This window comes from Eucyclogobius newberryi, unplaced genomic scaffold, assembly GCF_026437365.1.
Source record: "Eucyclogobius newberryi isolate DKJ021-1_F unplaced genomic scaffold, fEucNew1.0.hap1 SCAF_19, whole genome shotgun sequence".
Taxonomy (NCBI): domain Eukaryota; kingdom Metazoa; phylum Chordata; class Actinopteri; order Gobiiformes; family Gobiidae; genus Eucyclogobius; species Eucyclogobius newberryi.
Genome location: NW_027315823.1, coordinates 13,487,296 through 13,511,319, shown reverse-complemented (window position 1 = coordinate 13,511,319; position 24,024 = coordinate 13,487,296). Strand labels below are relative to the sequence as shown.

General features: G+C 39.3%; 1 protein-coding gene across 5 annotated transcripts in view; it reads left to right on the top strand.

Moving 5' to 3' along the window:
- Positions 1-24,024, top strand: part of dock3 (dedicator of cytokinesis 3) — a 189,485-nt gene that overhangs the window by 69,202 nt on the left and 96,259 nt on the right. For all 5 annotated transcript variants that reach the window (XM_072451775.1, XM_072451774.1, XM_072451777.1 and 2 more), the window contains exons 2-3: positions 5,858-5,941; positions 18,313-18,353. In XM_072451775.1, the coding sequence (XP_072307876.1) occupies positions 5,858-5,941; positions 18,313-18,353 (125 nt within the window). The remainder of the gene's footprint in view (positions 1-5,857; positions 5,942-18,312; positions 18,354-24,024) is intronic.

The following is a 24,024-nucleotide window of genomic DNA, read 5'->3' as shown; positions in this document are numbered from 1 at the left end:
CGTCACCGTGTGTGTGTTAAAGTCGCACTATGTAACTCGTCCCGTTGAAGGTCTGCCCCTCTCTGTAGATATGATAGTGCCTGAAATGTTCCACAGTACGGCATTCCACTCAAGTCAAGCTTTTATTCAATTACAAGTGTTTTTTGGGCCGATACGTGGAGCCGATTTCCCCCCAAAATAAAGGCATTGGCAATGATTACGAAGTCGGTTGCACTGCTCTACATAATATAAGTCTTTCCACATAGGTCAGTTTGTTTTCTGTACGTTTTTGTTGCTGTATGTTTAAAAAAAAGAACTTACCGTATTTTCTGGACTATAAGTTGCATCAGCCAAAACATGTATAATAGAGAAGAAAAAAACATATATTTTTCACACTGGAGTATGAAATGTGGTTGTAAGTGTGAAAATAACAAATAATGTCATATATAAGTCGCTCCAGAGTATAAGTATATAAGTATAAATAGAGGTTTAAGTTGCACCTTGACTATGAAAAAAGGTGCGATTTATAGTCTGGAAAATACGGTAATATAAAAAAAAGATGCATTATTTTTTGACAGCCACAATCACTGTTTCATTTATAACCATTTACTACTCACCCACAATTCAGCAACGGTATCATATTTTGCTAAGCTTTCTTTCCTTTAAGCAGTTTGTCGGCCAAACTAAATATCGGCCTAGGTTTAAGCTTCGAGGCTGGTACGCCAAAACGTATAAATATTGGCCCAATATATATAAATATGTCGTCTGGTGGTGTCACCTGCGGTCTCCATGTTGTCTCCATATTGTGGGACATTCTAAAGACAAACCCAAAACATCTCCATGGAGACAAGCAGGTGGTGGAATGTATTTATCTGTGCCAAGTGTTTGTTTCACATTTTTTGATCCATTCCACCATCTAATCCTCCATCTTCCCTGTATTTTTGCCAGAAATGTTCCATAATATGGTATTTAACCATGAAAACAAACAAATGGCAGCACCAGGCTGAATCTGTAGAGACTATACGCTCACAGTGCGAATTCACACTTTCCACGGTAACTTTTTGCAATAAAACAACCCAGTAACATCTTTCATAGAGACGAAGAAGCCTGAGAATATGACATAGTGCCTGCGTTCTGTTTGAATGCACCTCACATACACTATCTTCTATATTTAGACACACTTCTGCCTTTTCACCCACACTTTCTTACATCTGTTAAACCCGTGTTAACCTCTATCGCATTCATGTAGCTCTAACTGTGACAGCAGAGACACATGCCAGTCGGGCGTGGCATGCGTGCGCACAGTCGCATCACGTATGAATAAGTGAAATATCTCGTGCAGAAAAGCCGTACTGTGTTCATTACGTATGCCCGGCCTCCTGTTCTACGATTTCACCTCATCACCCAGCTGCTAAACTGTGACGTAATGAAGGGTAAAGAGTGTCGGTCGTGCCTTTGAGCAAAGCGACGGGAGTGGGAAACTGGGGCCATTCTGTTCAACGATAATAAGATCACGAGAACATATACCGTATTTTCTGGAGTATAAGTTGCACCAGCCAAAAAATGCATAATAGAGAAGAAAAAAACATATATAAGTTGCACTGGAGTATGGAATGCGGTTGCAAGTGTGAAAATAACAAATAATATCACATATAAGTCGCTCCAGAGTATAAGTATATAAGTATAAATATAAGTAAGTCGCACCCCGGCCAAAACTATGAAAAAAGGTGCGACTTATAGTAAATACGGTTCACAATATTTACTATATCGACTCATTATTCAATAAATTAAAGCTGGGACTATATTTTTGGGGCTCAGTATTTATTGTGTGTACCTTTCGTTTGCACTTACAGGAAAAGTTACGTTACGTTTCTGTAATATATTAAAATGCCAGCGGTAGAGTGCTAAACTGTTTCATTCTGCGCTTCATTTTCTTATGACTTTTACAAAACGGTTCATTTGGAATAGTGTTTATTGAATTTTCTGGTAATTGTGACAGTGGTATAAAGTCATCAGGCCCAAGTAATATTGTTTAATGTAATATTTTGGGGGGAAATATAAAGCAGATCCAAATGTGTTAGTTTGTAAGTATTGTCTCTGTGTTTTTTGGTAAGACACACCAATCCTGCCCAGAGTGTCTGTAAAGTACTGTTACATGAATGTGGTTTGGTGTGCGGAGCTTTTCTTAACGTTCCCTGGATTTTTTTTATCAATCAATAATCCAAACTGAACTCCTCCGTTAAGACAGGGCTTCGTCAGCTCAGAAGTGTATAAAGTCGAGTCTCAGACCAGCTCAGCAGATTGAAAATGACTTTCAGATGGAAGTCGAATTATCTTGATTTTTTGAAACCTTTTCTACCAATAACGAAACAAAAAAAAGCATTTTCTACATTCACATTTCAACCAAGCCACATTTCCTGTAAAGATGATTTCAATGAGGCCTTTTATAACTAATACTATAGTAATTCACCGCTAGCTTTGATGCTATTTCATCAGTGCAGTAGCGTACATTGTAATAACAGTGGTGTAATCAGAGGGTGGAAGCAGAAATGAGCTCACCTGATTAAACGATAAGAGGCAGTGGACTGAAGAGGCCTGCACAAGCACAGACGGCACTTGAACGCATGAGCGGCTTTAGAATGTACTCTAGTAGTGATATGGGAAGGCTTGTGTGCCTGTGGATTTTAATGGAAAGAGAGTGAACTGCAGTTGGGTCAGAGAATGAGCCGAAGCCGTGGACTTTTGATGCTGTTCGTAAAGATGCAAAGGATGGTTTATGAGTTTGTAATGCTCGTATGTGTCCTGGATTGTATGTATACTTTCCTGGTTTCTTGAAAATGTATGTAGAATAAGCACGATTATTGTTGGAAAAAAGAAACTGTGATGTAAGTCTGTGTATTCTAATGTAAATGGTGGTCAAAGTCCTGACTGTGATAAGACGCGTAGAAGTATAGCCACGTTTCAACTGGCTCTGGTCTCCCCCACTGCTTCATCTTGGAGCTCTTTGGCTGGATTAGGTTGGGTGTCCATGTTCAGGTCCAGGCTCGCTGAACATAACTCCTGTTTTCTTAAGTACAATCTAAAAAGTACCTTGAATTATGCTTTTTAAGATGAGAAGTTCGTGGCGCTGTGAGACATGGCAAAAGCTAGGGTAAACACAAAACTACTTTCAGTTTATTGTCAGCTTTTTCTGCATTTATTTTTAACTTCTCTGCATCTTTACGCCAAGTTTGAATGTCTCTTTAAGCAATGCATTGGGCTTCGAATAATTTTAGATGCATTATGCACTGAAAATATTACACTTTGGGTTGTGACTGTGTGTCAAACTGGAAACTGCTGATGCTAACATGCTTTGCTAGCTTTGTTCTGCTAACCATGTTAGCTCAACATTTAAAGTTACCATCACGGGAAATACGGCAGTTTATCACATGATCAAGTCAGTGTTCGGTGAAAAATGATCCTTTTCAGTTTGCATCTGCTCTTTGCGGCCGTGTTTTGGCTCCTCTTTCCTCTTCAGCTAAAGCGTAGTGGGAGCCAAAGAGAACCAGATTACTTTGAAAGCTTTGGATGGGCCGGTACATGTCACTTAAAACAGTGGAGAAACGTTTGAACCGTCCCAATCTGCTCCAAAGTGAACCAGTGGAAACATGGCTGTAGCAGAAGAAGTAGTAGCAGCAATAGTTCTGCTGTATCATTAATTGCAAAGAAGAGAAGGGAAAGAGGAGTCAATGTCTCTCCAAAGGTAGTAAAAGAATATTGCTGCACTAAAAATTCTCAATTACATTTATCGTGTACAAATTTGTAGAATCACTTTGATAAATCTGCCATAGATTTCCTCTCGTCCGTCCAGATCAAATACTGCTGCAGATTAGAACTGACATATGGGCAAAACTAAAGTAATATTCAGGTTGACGTGATGTATTGCAACTTAATAATACCGGTAATGATACAAATATATACCTCACATGGCGCCCTGTGGCTTAGTAGTGCTGCTGTGCACTTGTGTTGTTGTGAGTTCAGATCCAGTGTCCAACTCTCTCTCTCTAGTTCCTCCCTCATCCAGCTTAGATCCAACCTATTTCATCCTAAATAAATACGTTTGAATATTTACCTATGAGTTTCATACAGTCTAACTCACTTGTAATGTAATTCAAGTCATTTTAAAGGGGAAATATGATGCAAAATCCACATGAGATTTCACCTTGTTACATCGGTGTTTCCTCATCATTATGGTCGTCAAAATTGTATTTTGACATATTCCTGCATGTTTGAGTTAATCCAGTAATGTCCTGCAACTGAGGCCTGAGTGCCCAGAAAATTGCTGTTTTCACCTACCGCCTATCCCCTCCCACATCCCCGTACTTAGTGATGATTTTTGTTTTTAAATTAAAACTCTGAGTAACTCATAAAGGGTTCTGAAATATTACTTAGACCCTTTAAAAACTATTAAAACATGTACATGACAAGACAAGTCAAGACAAGAATGAGTACATGTATCACTGATTTATTTACAATAATGGAAATGTGTTTTAAGCCCAACCAGGGACAGGAGTTGAAAATTAGCACTGGCTATAAACTTTCTATGCATCACATCGGCTGCAAGCTTTGTCTGTAACTATGTATGATGCATTGTCCCTGTCAAATAAATAAAAATAAAACAATCTGCTGCTTGTTACGGGGAAATGTCACTATGAAGAGGCGGGGCTTGTTGGTTCTGCAGTTTGACAGGAAGTAAATGGACCCGTTTCTATTACTAAGCCGTTTTAGATCAACATTGTGGTCTACAATGAACAAAATATAAAATGATGATATACTTACTATACTTATATACTTACATAATGTCTCTTTTAAGAAACATTATGCTTTAATCTGCAATATTTCTAACAGATGAAAAATGTGATTCATTATTTATTATTATGGTCCTTTTAAATTGCTTTATTGATCTTAAGTGACTCAATAAAAGAAACACGTCCTTTGGGGTGGATTTTCGCTTGCAGGACCACGCTCCCGGCTTCACTTATGGAGAGCTACAGTTCACAAAAGCGAGCAGTGATCGTTTTATTCCATTTATGCCAATGTGGTTACACGATCACAAATTAATTAAAAAAACCAACAACAAAAACAACAGAAAACACAGAGCATTGGGTGTATTTTTTTTTTAATCCAGTAGAATAAAGACAACTCAAACATACTTGTCAATCACATTCATGTTATTGTATTGATTTGAGTGGATTTGCAAGGTTTAGTAGCGTAGCCAGACGTTGTTGCATGAGACTTGGCGACAGAGTGAGTGACTGCGATGGGGCGCCGGAGCAGAAGCCCACTTTGTCTTTGAGCTTGATGAGTGAAGATTGACTGAGGACTGGAATCAGGTCCTGGAGCCTAGACATGGGGTTTGTACAGAAGGAGAAGAGCTTATTAAAAGAGTCAGTGGAGCGTTGACAGAGGAGACGTAGAAGCCCTCTGATGTTTCTACTATTTTTGGCAGGTTTGGCCCAAAGTGACCTCCAGAGGGAAAAGTTAAAATTCAAAGTTTGTTTTGCCTCTGGCCATAATTCAGTTTGTTACTTTGAGTGTTGCTTGTTAAAGGTGCACTTGGTATCGTTTATGGTGGGGGTCCGCCTCATGTTTGCTCCATGAGGGCGTTTTTGCTTTGCCTGGTATGTTCCACAGTATTAAACATATCCGTCTTACATTTATTCAGTTACAAGTATTTTTGTTGCTATTAGATGTTGTTTAGACACGCACGCACGCACACACACACACACACACACACACACACACACACAAGCACACACACACACACAAACATACACACACACACCTTTTATTTGTTTGCATACATGTCTGAATAAAGTATTTGTGCGTTTCTTTGCAGTGATCTGTAACTTCCGCGGCTCGGTGAACCAGGGCCTGGCTCTGGAGGTGGGAGAGACTGTTCACATCCTGGAGAAGTGTGAAGGTAAGATCAGATCTATGTGTCATTTGTTAAAGGTGCACTATGTAACATTTCTCTTAGAGGGTCCTCCACCTGCTTCATCCCCATTGGAGATGTTCAATACAGTTTTTCTCGATCGTTTTGATACCTGTCAACTCAAAACAGTTCACACTCGTGTCTGAACAAAAGCACTCTGGACAAAATGACACATTTTGCTTGCTGTTACTCTCTCAAAACACTTAAAACATGCAGCAAAAGCAAATCTTGCCTTCAAACACTACAAACTTGTTGCCAATTCAAAAGCACTCTTTAATCAATCATTTCACACTGGACAAGAATATGAACCAGTGCAGCCACATGTACTGTTGACATGCCAGTGGCATTTCCTTGCTTTACATAGTTATACATTACACAGAAATACTCAAAATCAGAGACAATTCCATGCCATTATTCTCAAAACTTTGGCTGAAAACTGAAACACAGTGGAAAAATAGAAAAAATATGGGAACATACAGTAACAACTGTGTTCAAAGTAGTCATTGTCTATTCGTTCACGACGAAAGGGCCACAGGTTCATCCACATCACATTCCATATTTTCTCTGGCATCGAGGGAAAAATCTCCTTGCATGGCGTATCCAGCCCTGACGTTCTTCAGCACCTATTTCCTGGGCCCCTATAGGTGGAGAGTGACTAATGCTAATTGAAGAATTGTGCAAAGGAGTTTCACAGGTGAATCAGTGATTCAGACTTATGCAAGGAATCTATACCACCTGTGAAAAGATGTTTTCCTTTTATTTAGCGGGAAAACCAATGGAGTTTGGGCTTTTTGAATGACATCTGTGGTAACTGTTTTGCAAAAGGGGGTGAGAAATGTTAGAACCCGATGAAAATGTATGAACACATTTGCAAGAGACGACTTCTGCTGTGCAAAGAAAGAAGTCATGAAGACCAAGTAGGTTCTAGTTTACCTGAGCAGGTAAAAGCAATCGAGAAAAACTGTAATCTGATCTGTCTCCATGGTGACAAGCAGGTCCCACAACCAGCTGTTAGATCTGTGGAAAGGTGAGCAAACTCAGTAAGAATGGATATATTTTTTATGAATGAAAACATGTGTATTTGAACACAAGCAAGGTAGATTTGTGTAATGACATACTGTGGGACATTCCTGTGAAGCAATAGCATCTCCATGGAGACAGCAATTGACTACCATCCTCATGAAGAGTTACGCATACTGCACCTTTAATGTAATCAGAAAAGTGCAATTTCAGTGTTGGGAACAGTATATGTACAACGAACAAAAATAATGTTCTGATACATTTGTCAGGAAAGTTCTCTAACACGATATAAACTATGCAGTAATCAAGCCCCCCAGACTAACACAAGTCAAACGTTATATCATATTTTAGCTGCAACATTTTCCTCTAGTTTTCCATTGAAATTAATGAGATTTCTGCTTAACCGGAAATGCAAATAGTGCGGGTCAGTAATATTAGATATAAAAGCAGATGCGGTGGAATAAAGTGGATATGTTAGTGATTATCGGTTATTTGGTAGTTTATATTAATTCTATTTTTTTAAATTTGACTTTAAAAGAGAAGAGAGCAGATAAAATCCTTTCAAAAACATAACAGTTTTTAATTTAGATTTGAACATTCTCATCAGTTATGAGTTCTAAAAATAATATATTTTTCTATATGAGTCATGAAAAATATGAATATACTGTACATGTGTAATAGCAAAACATTAAATACAAGAAAAAGCTAAAAGATCTTTTCTTTGGAGTGTTTTTCCCTCAGAACATAACACCGACATTTGCTGTGTTTTGTTCCATTTTTCTCAAAGCAGTGGAGCGCAAGGATCCCACTTTTAAATGTCACCTCATTTAGTTTCTCTTGCCGTTGCTTTGTTGAACTATTGCTGTTATGAAGATTTGAATCTGCCTTTTATTTGTTCTCCCCTGTCTTTTGTCTGTCTGGATAAGGACTCCTCGCTCCATTCAGGACACCGGGCCGAGGCCGATTATTTGGGTCAACTCGGGCCAAATGTTACAGCATCTGTTATCAAATTCAGTGTACTCCTCTCTGATTATCCAGACACAGAAAGAAGATGCAAATTCCATACAAACAAAACCTGTTCTTCTTATTGTGAAGGCAGAAACCACTGTTCTTTCTGTACTTCCATAAACCAAGATAAGGTTCATATGAAAGGGCTCATAAGGTTGATATTATATACCGTATTTTCCGGATTATAAGTCGCACCTTTTTTCATAGTTTTGGCCGGGGTGCGACTTATACTTATATTTATACTTATATACTTATACTCCAGAGCAACTTATATTTGATATTATTTGTTATTTTCACACTTGCAACCGCATTTCATACTCCAGTCCAGTTATATATGTTTTTTTCCTCTATTCTGCGTTTTTTGGCTGGTGCAACTTATACTCCGGTGCGATTTATAGTCCCGAAAATACAGTAGTTCAATTTAAATAAAAACTGAAAGAAAAACGTTTCTAAAAGCAAGTTGTGAAAAAAAAGATAGACACCATTGCAAAGATGTATTGATTAATAATTGTAGAAAATAATCCTTGTTCTGCCTTTAGTAAAAGTGTTTCAGTTAAGGGTTTAAGATAATTATTTGCTCTCAGATTGGTTTTCCTGTATTTTATTTTGAAGGCCTGGTTGTCAATACTACTATCAATACTATTATGTTCAGGTTTTGGGTCAGTTTGCTCTATTGGTATTAAAGGAACAGTAAGTAAGATTTTGATTTAAAATTTCATAAACAAGACCTATTGTCCCCAGATATGAGGAAAACATGGGGAAGTGAGGAGAAGACATGGGGAAGTGATGAGGAGACATTGGGAAGTAAGGAGGAGACAGGGGGAAGTGAGGAGGAGACATGGGGAAGTGATGAGGAGACATTGGGAAGTAAGGAGGAGACAGGGGGAAGTGAGGAGGAGACATGGGGAAGTGAAGAGGAGACATTGGGAAGTGAGGAGGAGACACGAGGAAGTGAGGAGGAGACATGAGGAAGTGAGGAGGAGAAATGAGGAAGTGAGGAGGAGACATGGGGAAGTGAGGAAGAGACATGGGGAAGTGAAGAGGAGACATTGGGAAGTGAGGAGGAGACATGGGGAAGTGAGGATGAGACATGGGGAAGTGAGGAGGAGACATTGGGAAGTGAGGAGGAGACATGAGGAAGTGAGGAGGAGAAATGAGAAAGTAAAGAGGAGACATGGGGAAGTGAGGAGGAGACATGGGGAAGTGAGGAGGAGACATTGGGAAGTGAGGAGGAGACATGAGGAAGTGAGGAGGAGAAATGAGAAAGTGAGGAGGAGACATGGGGAAGTGAGGAGGAGACATTGGGAAGTGAGGAGGAGACATGAGGAAGTGAGGAGGAGATATGAGGAAGTGAAGAGAAATGAGGAAGTGAGGAGGAGATATGAGGAAGTGAGGAGGAGAAATGAGGAAGTGAGGAGGAGACATGGGGAAGTGAGGAGGAGAAATGAGGAAGTGAGGAGGAGACATGGGGAAGTGAGGAAGAGACATGGGGAAGTGAGGAGGAGACATTGGGAAGTGAGGAGGAGACATGGGGAAGTGAGGATGAGACATGGGGAAGTGAGGAGGAGACATTGGGAAGTGAGGAGGCGACATGAGGAAGTGAGGAGGAGAAATGAGAAAGTGAGGAGGAGACATGGGAAAGTGTGGAGACATAGGAAAGTGTGGAAGAGACATGAGGAAGTAAGGAGTAGAGTGATGAGGAAACATGGAAGTGAGGAGGAGACATGGGGAAGTGATGAGGAAACATGGGTAAGTGATGAGGAAAAATGGGGAAGTGATGAGGAAACATGGAAGTGAGGAGGAGACATGAGGAAGTGAGGAGGAAACATGAGGAAGTGAGGAGGAAACATGGAAGTGAGGAGGAGACTGGAGCGTTCCAGGCCTATACTGTATGTAGTGTAGCAAAGTTAAATTGAAGTCACTTTAATGCAGAAGCAGAGCGATAGCACTAAGGCCACAGGCAGTGAACAGCTTTTGACAGACTCTTGGTGAGGAATGGGTTGAGTCCTGGATCTATTATATTATCGGTTGAGAACCTAATCGTGCTTCTACTTCTCCTTTCTTAACTTCCCACAGAGAGCTAGCGACACCACCAGTGACAAGGCTCAGGAAAGAGACTTTGTCACTCTCGGTGGGAATGTGATGTGTGTCATTTGGGTTGCTAGTTTCAAAGCTGAAATCCAGTTGTTCAAACCTAAAAGTTCTTTTTCCGATCTGAATCCTCACGATCTAAAGGTTCGCGCCTCTGCAGCTCAGTCAGGGAATTATGGAGCTACTTTCACATGAGGCCTGTCCATTAACAGGGAACATTTGACTGTGTCCTCTGAATATTTAGTTATTGTAGAACTTTAAAGGTGAAGGTAATAAAAAAATTGTGCAATCCAAAAAGAAACATTAAATTACTCAATCAACCTATATCCATATATTTGAGAAACTGTTCTTCAAAGATTATTTGCGTAAAATGTGTTTTTGACTCAAGCCTCTCCAATTAAAGTGGCATTTACACCAGACTTTTTAATCATGTACTTCACAATATGTTCCTGTTCTTAATGTGAAATGTATTACTTTACATTCTCATATAAAAGAACAAATAAAACCAAAGGGAAAAAAGGAACATTTTGAAGGTTTTCCCCTGAAAGATGTGTTGATTTGATAGCTAAATATCTATAGGGAAAATCTATTAAAAAAAACAATTATAAAAGAGTTCAACACCATCTTCTCTTTTGCCCTTCACACTGGACAGTCCAACTCTTTCAACACAACATTTCAATGGCACTGATGTGGCGTTGGCCCCCTGTACAGAAATGCAGCACCTCCCCTTCATTTTTAAATATAGATTACCACTATAACACTTAAAAAATCATTAGACTTCCATTACAGCCCTGGTTGCAATTTAGATTGGTGTTTCACTGCCTGCAATTCTCAAGAGCATAGAGTCAAACACGTCATTATTTTAAAGAGGGTTTTCAGATGTGCTTGGTAATTATAGCCACAGGGAACAGAAGAAAAGATATTTAAACATGTACTATTATCACAGTCTTGCACGGGTGTGAAGGGAGCACCTGGAGATCCGGGCATGGGAGAGTAACGATCAAAAGGATTAGTGCGATCAACTTGAATACATTGTAGCATTTCAGTCTCACAAATTTGTCTGAGAACGTTTTATTATTCTATACCTATCTATTATTAGGATTAGACAGTTTCATTGTGTCTTGTCAGCAGATTTACAAAGGGTTTGACGCTGATTTCCCACCTAGAGACGGGACGATGGCGCCATCTGCAGTCCGACTACTTATGGAGGATATCCCAGGTGTGGGAGAGTAAAAACGCCCCCTCGTCCCGGTTTACATATTAACACTCAAAAGACAGAGAGTGAACAGTCTAAACAGTGGTATAGAAAAACAAAAAGTCTGGTCTAAAAAAAATATCTTTGAATAAATTATCAGAAGCTTGAAAACAACATTGTACTAAGTAAAAAGAAAAGTCCCACATTAAAATACACAAACAATAAAACCATTATTAAAACATATATCACCACAGTTTTTCTATCTTTTTAAACAGCCTTTGGATTGATTGGGCTATTTCTCATTGTATACTGGAAAACATATATGTATGAAAACAACAATTTATCTGAGGCCTGAGGAGATCGATGTTAACGTCTAAGTTGGTTAGCTGTATATTCTAGGGTTGCAGTCGACAAAAGAAACTCTTGTTTGACTAAAGAAAAGCCCTGTGCATTGATGAATGGTGCTGGCAAAAGCCCTCAAAATCATTAAGATCTTGCACAAAAACGATGTAAAACTAAGTGTATAAAGTCCAGTCACTCCCTAAACTCCATACAACTCACTCCATGCGTTCTCCTTTCTGCTCTTGTGCATATACAGCTGTACAATTCTATTAAAGATAATTAGTCAACAACTAATCCAGCAAACAATTCAGTTGACCTAGACACCATGAACCAATTAATCCACTAAAGTACTACAAAACCACAGGTCCCACAATTTTGGCGTTCTCTAACCCGTCCCACTCCACAGAATCTATTTTTCGACCTGCCTCACGTCTTTTACAAAGGTTTCTTATTGAAATGCAGTGTACTTTGGACTACGGTTTGGAATCAGTCTGAGACCAAGTGAGAGCATGTAGGATCGGCACCTGCACGTTGAATAAATTAATCTCTTTATTTCTCACTCAAGTACAAGCGCAGGAGCAGAGCCAGATGTGGAGGAAAGCACAATTAAATCAGCTCACACAGAGAAGGACAGAGGGGACAGACGGGACTGCTCAGACACTGTATGTTAAGCAAATTAGTGTGGTCAGGGCAAAAATAAAATCTAAAATGACAGTGAGTTACAACTGTATTTAAATTGTTCCGAAAATATATCGAAATAAGCCTGTTTTCCCCTCAATTTTGCTGCTGAAGCTTTGCTGAAGTTACAGTGTCTTTTAGTGGCCTCTACAGTACTGCGTGGGAAGCTTGGTTCTTCTTCTCCCGCCCCTTTTCATTCTGTGGCTGTGTTCAGAGGCCCGTTCATGCTCCGCTCTCCAACATGAGCTTTTAGAACCAGAGCAGACAGCAGCTTCTTTTAGAGGTCTGCACTTGCTCTGAGGACCACACAGCCTCAAACACATGGATCTGTGCTCAAACCACGCTGAAGAAACCTGTGTGAGAATCAAGGATGTTTGAAGGTTCTGCCCAAACTGAGCATGTGCAGAGGAGAAGCAACAGCAGTGCCAAGTTTCAACAAACAGACTTAAAAGCTAACTTTTAGAGACAAATCTTTGTTTGTAGCTAAGACTCTGTTTATGCTTACAATAATTAATAGTTAATTACAAATACAGGGAGAATTTAAATAAGAGAGCGCTAATTTGTGCAATGAATTGATCAGTGAAGTGACACTTTTTTACTTCTATTCAGCAGTTTTTACAGGTTTGGAAGATTAGCTCAGATATGCGTTCACCCTCCATGTGGGGACTGAAACTCACCTTTGCTTACACCCCAAGTCTGTTTGCCCATCCATACAAGTCACTGCACACTGATGTTAAGCTTGTTTTGATATAATCCGACTCATATTCATAGAAATTAGTCTCATGAGGAATTCAATTGAGACACGTCTAAACGCAAAGATACACATGGAGCGAGGATGTGCCATATACGGAGGTCAGCATTTTATAACCCGCATGACTAGACTATACAGCCCTATTGCATTCACACACATTTGATCACTGACATTTGTAATGGCTGAAACTAGTAAAAAAGAACTGCAAGTAGGTTTTATTGGAAACAACATTATAACATGATGTATGTCAAGTTAGCCCTGCCTAAGGCCCAAAGTCACTGGGCACCAATCACCCCCGACCCCTGACAGGAAAAGCAGTTGAAAATGAATGGTCATGTCAGTTTATCATACAAGGCATGCAATGAAAATAATTTGTCCCTGCCCATAATTAAATCAAACCCATACAGGAGTCTAATAATATGCTAATAACAGCTCCAGCATCTGTTTGTTATATATGAGTCACATCTATTTACACCAGTTGTATTGTATAAAATGCCTCACTGTTTTACCCAGAAAATAGCTTTGTTTATTATTGCAACAGTTGAGACAGCCATGAATAATCAGATTAATACAACTACTTAATTGTAGATGGGAAGCCAATTGGATAAAATGCGTGTCATGGTGGAAAGATGACATTGCTTCTTCCACCTGTGGCCCTGAACGCATCGCCAAATGACCACCATCTTTGTTTCCCATTTCCATTATGCAACTTTTTGTAATTGTTTAGTTCAGGCGTGGTTTAGACTGGTCCACATGTGTCTTGACTGTGATGCTCTGATTATCATATAGATGGGAGAGTGAGGCGCAAACAGCCTTCCAACAGTGCAGCTAAATAGATCCTGATTGGTTATTAATTAAAGAGCCAATTTAACGCTTATCTCATCACATTTGCATATTTTATCAGATTATGGCCAACTGCTGCGGAGATGATCTGGTGATTTGGGAAACGATAAAACAGAAGAAAGACAAAAGGAGTCCACAGTTGTTATCACACACTAAGGACCTAATTTATAAAAGAAAAGATAATAAACTAAATAAAAAAATGTTTTGCCCTAGAACTTGTTGTATGTTGGTGAGACAGGCTTTTGTTTTGCCTCATTTGTCCAGGAATCGTCCACAGTAGGTTTCTAAAGTATTCATCTGAGCGTTGCTTTTGAAATTCTGACATTTCGACTGCCATCCACAAGTCATTTTCAATCTGAAGGCCCTGGTCTGAGAAGCTAGAAGCTACACTGCCCTGAGCTTGTTTTCAGACGCCAGATTTTTTTCCAAGTTAGAAAAAACCAACATGGCTGCGCACTGCGTTTGGATAAAATGTTAAAACAGTTCTAATATTGATAGTTCTTGTGTTATTTTCCCTTTAGTTTCTACTGTGCAGTTGCCGTGTCCTCCTCCTCGACTCTGCCGTTACAATTGACTGATTTATAACGTACAGATGTAATAACACTGTCCGGGTTTTATTACTTTATTACTATTTATTGATTCGCTGATTTGACTACTTTTCTGTTGTTTACTCTTTAATTTGAGTCATTACAGTACATAAGCTGCTCATTGTTTTTCCCACTTGGCAGACGAAACACGGAAACGCTCTGAGAAAACGTCTCTCCGAGTTCCGACCTCCGAGACCAACTGAAACGCAGCGTGATAACATATTAGCCTTGTTACAGCTTGTTCTAACCTATTGTTCTCAGCCAGACTCTCCTTTAACAACCTGATTAGCATTTGACCGGCTTAATTTCTCACTTGACCGGGGCGTGAGAAGGTGTCTACCTTCTGTTTACAACAACCTCAGCAAACCTTGGTCAAGTAAGAGATTAAGTCGCACAGGTCTGAATGGGATTCTAAAAAAAGTATTGCTTAGTTTATATACTTTATATACTTTCATCGGTATATAAAGATAAAGTCACAAAACTATAGCTGATTTCTAGATAATGCAAATATGCTCGAATGCTCAAATACCAAGGAGTACACGGTTAACAAGTAGGATTCTCCCATCACTTATAGCGTGTCGAAATCTGGTCAGACCTGGGTCATGCCTTGTATTGCGTTGGTAAAGCTCATTAAATCCCATTTCCTACTGACAGATTCAGAATGGAGTCTACTGGAGATGTGCTACATATTCAGTCCTCAAAGACAAGTCATTCTCATGCGTCAGGGTTGGATTCCCACTCTAGTGTGTTCTGATAAGTCCACAGAGGGGTGTGTGCATGTGGAGCAGGCTGCTGTGATGAGGGAAGAGAGGAGCTGCTCTGAACTCCTCCCGCATGCACAATGAGGCACAGTGCTGCATTTTGTCATGTCTGCTTTGTTAACCACAAAGGGTTCTATGACCAGTGTGCGAACTCTGATGCATGGGACCACAGCAGGGAACCAAAGTCAAGGACACGTTAATGCTGACCAAGCGGCTTCACACATGAGGGACATCAAGAAATAAGAACGTTCATAAATGTCAAACTGGTCAGATTAACTGGTGACAGATTTATTGGGATAATAGCATAACTTCTGCACTCAGACCTCGGCTGGGACGACGAGCGTTAGGACGGAGGTGTTTGATGCAGGATATGGAATGGAATCACTGTCCTCTCGGAGCAGACACTGGTGGTGGAGAGGCATTGACGTCTGCCAGTATGAACTTTTGCAAAAGCTGAAATGTGCCATGTCCTCCCTGTGTTACTGTAATACCTAATTAACTCTAAATACACTTTGTCTACTATTTAAACTGTTAAAGAACATTTTAGTCCAATAGAAGTGTTTTTTTTACCTGCTTGACACTTCCTGTAGCCTTGCTTATGACTGCATCTGAAGTGTGTGACAAGGTGTAAGTTCCCTCGTCACGGTTTATGCTTGAGCATTAATGGAAGTAACTGAAGCGCTCCTGTTTGGCCATAAACAACTGTTACGGCCTCTCACAGCAACTATGGTGTACTATGTGTATTTGACCAACAAAGCACAGGTTCACATGGGTTCTCGCAGCAACACAGAGAAGTACTGATCTAATTACCTAAAAATGGCTCTAACCCGCTGCAGTGTCCAGGTGTTAAAGACTCCTTGTGGATTCTTTATGCAGACAAGCGTCCCCCAGACGTGCGCCCGACACACATTGATTTGAATAACCTTGGAATTATCACTGGTCCCAGCTTGCACCCATCTCACATTTGGTGTAAATGTGGCGTGACATCCCTCTCTCTGTCGTCTTGTAGGTGAATCGGTGACTCATTATGCAAAGATGAACATATTTTATCTATATACTGAACTTCTACGTTCAGTTAAAATATTTTATGTTTTTATGTTATTAGATTAGTGTGTGTTTGCCTCGTTATGGTCATAATGAAGATACTATAACCCACGTCCACAGCTGTTTATGAGAAAACCCCAAATTTCCTAAAGCACAATTCTCCAGACATCAGCTAACTCTTCTTGACATTTCCACATAGTTTGGCCCCATGATGTGATATTTGCAAAGGCATCACCTCCGAGCAGGACACCGCTGTACTGTACTTCTGCATCAGTTGTTGTTTTACTGGCCTAATTTGGTGACTCCTTCTAAACTGTGTTCATAGATTCAGAGCAGTGGAGCGGATGTGTCCTTTGTTTTAGCTCTGGGCTCTTCTCGGTTCAATTGGTTTTGTCTGACTTTGTCACGCTAACACTCTGACTACTTATTTTATGCTTCAAACAAACTACTTAATCAAATGGAATGACTGCTACTACTTATACCTCTATTCTTAGTGATATTACCAAACATCTGCCACTATCACAATGTCTATGTAACTAGTGCAAGTCCAAAACTACTTCAACTATTTCTTCTATTACTAGTTCTCTATTCCAAAATGTATACAACTACAGTCATACTTCTATTACTAGTGACACTACCAAGCTTCAACTACAAATACTATGACTAATACAGTATTTTTCCGGACTATAAGTCGCACCAGAGTATAAGTCACCAGCCAAAAAATGCACAATAGAGAAGAAAAAAACATATATAAGTTGCACTGGAGTATAAAATGCGGTTGCAAGTGAGAAAATAAAAAATAATAGTATAAGTATAATATAATAAGTATAAGTCGCACGCCAGCCAAAACTATGAAAAAAGTGCAACTTATATTCCAGAAAATACGGTAGTTTTACAACCTATACCTACTATAGCTACAAATGCTATATTACCAACTTACTTTTACTTTTCTATTAGTAGTCCCACTAGTTCTGTTGGTAAAGTGCTTGACAAACGTGTGAGTCTGTGGATCTGACTACACTGGTTTGTTAGTTTATTTCTTTGAGACAGGGACAGTGCACACTATACATTAACCTTATCAGGAGAGATGCATTGTACCAGAGTTAGAGCTCAAGTGGTGATTTCCCCCTGCAGTCCCTGGGCAGCTGATGTTATTAAGTCCCACTGAGGGGAGGAGCCTGTTGTACATGTTTCAATGGGTGAATATACTTGAGTGTCATGAAGGTTGAAAAGCGCAAAATAAAAGAGACCATTTACCATTTTCCCATGATACACCAGCACACCACGTCATGCAGTCAGGTAGCACATCCTGGTCTGACTCTTCTTGTGGAGCAAAACAATCTTTTCACTCCAGTCTAGTTTGTTGTCCAGTATGAAACCCATGTGACACTTACTAACATTACTATTACTGTACATTTCAGTGACATCACACGGGCTATTTACGTCTATCAGGAAAAGTTCTACAAGATTTGAGATGGTTTTAAAAAAGTTTGAAAGTTTGTTATATTTTTATTCTCTCTTATTATTTTTGATACATTTTGAAATAGATGTTACGATAGAGAATATACTCTCTATTAAAATCTTGCAAATCTTCAAAAACATACTCGCAAATGTAAAACTTTGGCACAATAATATAAAATCACAACTTTAGTAACTATACAAGCCTTAACAGGGAATATGATGAGTCAATTATGCAAAAATATGGTAAACATCTGTGGATAAATGCAGTTTATGTTTGCTACCTCCACTATTCAATTGTAAATAATGGTCCCAGCATTTGCTCACTCATTTTCATTATCTTACATTTCCCTAAAATAACTGATAATAATTCCATGTTTTTACCTCCTTCCTCATATTATATTCCTCTAGATATATTGACATTGTGTTTTGGATCAATAATGTAGGAGACATTTTTTTTTTAAAGTCATTATGGTTTGTTTTTACACAGTTTTGTTGACGCTGATGATTCATAATGACCTCATCATTTCCCAGAATCCACTGCAGTCTTAGTCACTTTGTCTCCCTTTGTTTTATTCCAGGATGGTACAGAGGATTCTCCACCAGGAAGCCAAATGTCAAGGTAAGGACAGTCCACATCACCACTCATTATCTGCTATATTTACAAGTGACACATTGTTTATTTGTAAAGAAACACAAACAGTAACAAGGATTCAGCAAATAACGACTCTTGTATTATTTTGTTCTTGATTGGCCTTGACTTTATCTCAAAATAGTTTAAATAATGTTGTAGAGTCATTATTTCGGTCAGTTTGAGGCTATTATTCTCACAAGTATTTGGCGGGGACAATGTAAACACACTATATTGTGGCCTTGAGGTACAAGGCCGTTGTCCCACATTCACTGTCACATACCAGTGTACTTCAACATGGAGGTAATGTGGGTGAAGTGTGTTGCCCAAAGACACAACAGAAGTTTGCACTACAGTCACTGCAGTCCTTCCCAGTGGCCCCCCATCCAAGTACTTACCAGGTCCGTATATATATTTCTGAATTATAAAATATTATTATATCTGACAATGCAGAGAATTTATAAGCAAAAAATATTAACCCTAGTTAACGCCAGATTGATGTAGCACTCTGAACTTATCCACATGAAACTGGAAAAGTGGTCTGGAAAAGACACTTGTTTTGCATCATAACATCAGAACAAACCAAGAAATCAAATTTGTTTCTCTTCAAATCCAGTTGAGAGAAAAGCACAGACATCCAGGTCCATATTTCTGCGAAAATAGGCCAAACTCTGTCTGTCGGCTTCACCGCGTTGGCTTTGTTTCATTTGGGACCTTTACCTTTGGCTTTCAGACTAACCACAATGCTGCCCTGTGATTGGTCAAAACCACTGACAGAGGGTGATGATCTTACATATACAACACAGTATTTAAACCCAACTCATGCAATGAGTGGCCTCACATTTCTGAAACGACCATGTGGAAAGACAAATCCCGTGGTCATGGAAAATATGTCAGTGTGTTTGAGAAGGGTCAAATCATTGGCATCAAGCAGAGAAAACATCTAAGGAGAATTATAATCTAATCTACTCCAGCTCTGAACCCCAGTGAGAGTGTTTGGGCTGGAGAAGGCTTCAAGATCAACTGGTGAAGAATAATGCAACACTGGATGAACCAAATACTAGAGCGTGTGCCCCTTTTTCCCTGTGGCAACTTTTTTTTTGGACGGACGATGTTTGTTCTGATGCTCACCAACGAGCTCTGGGTCACGATCCAATTGATAAGATCCAGGACACAGTAGCAGATCGCCCGTGGCTCCGTTACAGAGGCAGAAGAGCTCCATCACTGACACCCTGGAAGTATCTTATCCTGTCGTTTCCGCAAGGGCTCCGCTATGTTTTTAGTGCGTTGGTGCGATAAATAAAGTTGTTTGTGTCAAATTCATGCGTAGGACACACAGGAGAGGCAGATGTAGAGCAAGATTATGGATGGATGACAAACCCGGTGTGTACTTGTTATAAGAATGGGAACGAGCAAGAAATACTTGTGTCTCCATACAAGGTCAATCTAACTGTGAATTAAGATCTAAAGCTCCACATAAACCTCTTATACCCTTTACTGACTGGAAAATGGTTTTACATCTGTTCTTTTCTTTCTATTAAACCTTATGATGAAAAGTTATGATGCCATCTTTGAAAACAGCCCCTTTTACTCAGACTGTATGAAATTGGCTGTATATTTTAAAATGCATTTTGCTGGAGGATAATTAGATAATTATGTGGATGAAACTGCATGGGACGTTCCAATCAGAGTCATCCTTGGATAAGCTTGGATAAGTGAGGGAAGAAAAGCTTGTGACTGCAGGAGACAATTGGTTCTCTGTCATAGTTCAACCTCAGAGCGAGAAAAGGGCTGACAGTACTTTGTATAGTACTTTTGAAGAAGCAAGAGGATGAAATAAAATGTTGAAAGTAGATTTTAGGAAATATGGGACCTTTAACACTCTCAAAACATTCTTTAAGATCTGTTTGTGACGATGGCGTAGTGACACTCTGGAGACACAAGAGTTTTCCTGGTCGGCCGGAAGTGTCAGCGATTGTGTGATGAAAGAACCGTCTGTCAAGTCATGTCTTTATTCACAATGTGAGTGAAGCCCAAAGCCTGGGAAAAGTTCCTCCAGCGCAGAATTCTATTTCAAGACGTTAACATCAACTAGACACTTCCTGTGATCCTTACAAAATAAAACAACTTGCAATTATGAGCTGCAGAAAGAACCTTATGGTGAAAAGATTTAAAAATTACAAGGAAAAAGACTGTGGGCTCTGCTGATGTTATGGGCATAAAATATACACAGAATTGAATTACTTGAAATACATTGTTTAACATTACAGAATAGCCTATAAATCTATGGTGTGACAACTTACTGCAAAGGTCCATTTCTATTGGCAAAATAACAGAATAGAGGAATGTATGTAATTTCTTTCTTCTTCTTTTTTTTTTTTTTTTTTGCAATAATTTCTGGGGAGAGGACCCCCGGACCCCCCATGTGTTTGTGTAACATTCTGCTATGTCATTTAAAAAGACACAAGAATGCTAGTGACAGTCCGCTGCATTGTAAACGCTGCTCTTAGATTTCAGAGCGGATTAGTCCACATTTGTGCAGGTCACACGAAGGACAATGAAAATCAGCACAGCGGGATAATAAACAGGAGGAAAGAGCTTTACTCCAACAAGTCATAAATCACTGATATGGACTGTGCTGTTGTTTTAAATATGGATTGTACTTTTCTATTGTCCTTGGGTATGATGCTGATGCTTTGTGGTTAGAGAGAAGTTATGCCCCAGGGCAGCAGTGAGGTCAAAAACAAATTAATTAAATTAATGAATCAAGTTGCTCAATATGTTTAATGCAGAAGAAGTCGTGCTGAAATATTCCTGTTTTGTTTGGTCAGGGTGCAGTACAGCGGCTGAATGGTTTGCACTTTTGCCTCGCAGCATGACGGTCCTGGGTTGCATTCGAGCGAGCAGTTTCCGCAATTTGCATGTTCTATCTGCGTGTCGGCTCGCAGTGGTGGCACAGAAAGTCGCAGTGGCTAAGGACCAGGGTTTACATACATTTAGTGTTGATGGTGTTAGAAGAGTAAGGAAAGACATTCAGCAAACTGTCAGCAAAGATTTGTAGATTCGATTGAAGAGCCTTAATGTGTGATTCTTCTTGCCTAGTGAGCAAATCCCTCCGTCTTTCAGGTCGAATGTAGAAGGATTGGTGTCCAGACCAGCACTGTCTAATTTTGGGTCCAATCACAGACGTTTATTCATAGCTCATGTCTCTAAAATATTCTTGTACCATTCAGAAATAAATATTTTACCTTCGATTTATTGTTTGGTGTTAATTCTCTTTCACGTTTGTTTTGACACAGACGGTCAATGCATTTCTCTGATCGGTCAAGTCAGCTGAACGAAGTTAAGAATGATTATTTTTTAAGTTAAAAAGTATAAAAAAAAATAAAAAATGAAATAAATATAGAATTGTGGCTGAACGATTGCCCACTAACCAGACAGTAACCAGTTTCTTGAGTGCATGCTGTTTTTGTGGCACTTAAAGACACTACAAGACCATTTGGCAGAACGTATGTGTTTAAAAATGACACACTAACAAGTCAGTATAATCGTACATGAATTATAAACTACAGTATTTATGTTTTTATGAATTTATCCATCTTTATTTATCATACTGCAATGACATACATAATTGCCTTAAATCCCAGTCCAGTTGTACATGCCAACACGCACTGTACATAAGAGCGCTGACCTGTGTGAACAAGCCAATGAGTTCACATGACGCTTTGCTAAGAATAGACGTTCTCATTTATGTATATATGGTTCAGCGCTATAGATGTATAAAATTACCCTCCAGGCACAAAGCAGATTTTTATCCTCTATCTAATGGAAATCTAAAATGGCCCCTGGCTTTAATCATAACAAACATTTTCTCAGGTGACATGCTATTAGGCGTTAAGAGCTTAACTTTAAAACAATTTCGCAGCTTGTTTACAGGGCTGTAAATCAAAGCAACAAGAGCGTACTGCGAGTGTGGGGCCGGTTATTAAAAACCATACTTCAAAATAAAGTTTCAACTGCTTGCACTAGTACAATACAATCTCCCATGTGAACGGCAGTTTCAAAATCTGAGTGAAAATGTGGCGTTAGCTTTTTAACTAAACTAAATGTTTGATGTTAATTGAAGGTTTGCATTTTACGTATTATTAATTTTAAACTGGACATTTTATGCATTCTTGTGGCTTTAATTTGCTTTTAAACATGCTTTTGGTCATCCAGGGAGAAGTATTTTACATTTTCTAACCAATGTTATGTCAACATTCGATAAACGCACCTTGTTTGTTGAACACAGAACGAGTGCAGTGATGATTTATGGACTTAAAATAGTAAAGTGAGGAGAAAAAAATGATTTTTGAGGCTCAGAATAGACCACCTCATAAAAAGGATTATTATCTTTACCAGAATGTGTGCTACAGATGCTAAATTGCTCATGTCAAAGGACACATATTATGAAAATTTGACACATTTCCTCATCAAAAACATACCTGGAGTTGTATTTAGCTTCATTCACACTCGTTTGATGAATCCTGTTTACTAAGTCCTCTCAAAACACTTTCAAATTCCCCAGTTTTGAGGCTAAGAGATCTTAGGTGCTATTTTTAAATCCATAAATCATCACTTTCTGAGCATTTCTGCCATCAAATCAAGTAGAGAAACAATGAACCAGCTTCCCAATTATAAGTTTGATTCAATTCAATCTATTTTGTAATGCCCAAAACAGCTTTTGCCACAAAGGGCGACAGAGAGGAAATTAATGTGTAGATAGACTGCGGAGGCAGAACCACTCAGGAGGAGAGAGGGTGGTTCATTTAGTAAGAAAGAAAGATCTGTTCATCTGGAGTAAGACATTTTCCTCCAGGCAGTTGAGGAGCATCCGGATCTACAGGTCAGCATCGGCAGTGTCGGATAGTGTTCAAGCTGCCATACTTCCCCAGGCGTGGTTGCTCTTGGGCAGCTTAGAAACTGTAAGTTTTTATTTCTGTTCCTAACTGGCCTGACCATAAGCGATTTCAAAGAGAAACGTTTTAAGCCTGGTCTTACAAGAAGAGACTCTTTAACATGGACAGGAGCTGATTCCATAACACTGGAGCTCAACCTCCTACTGTGCTTTTAGAGACTCTTGGGGCCACCAGAGTGAAAGTCTGTGAAGAAACAACCTTATAATAACTTCCTATCTTATAAAGACACCTTTAACTGACATATCTGACCAAAGTGTATCAGCCATCTTTGCTTTTCATCTCATCTCTATCATGTCCGTTCCACGTTAACGATTTCTTTGGGCCCAGAGCTGGCGTCTCCCTGAGGACAGGACTTTCCCGCTCTGAAGTAGGCTTAATCCCCTCAGATCTACCAGAGTTCATCTGTATGCATTTGTATCACCCCCGATGTTAGGGCCAGTGTCAGGTCAGCACTAACAAGCTGTTAACAAGTGCAAAATCACACATCAAAAGCCATTAAAAACATTGCAGTTTGCAGTATTCTATAACCCACATGTAATTACCACTGTTTTCTGTTGGGAGCTACACAAATACATGTTCTGTAAATATAACCATTTGAATGTAGAATAATGATAAATAACAGTTTTGATTCATTTAATTTGGAAAAATATTTTTTTGTGGAAAAAGGTAAAAACAATTCAAAAACATGATTGCAGTTCTGAAAG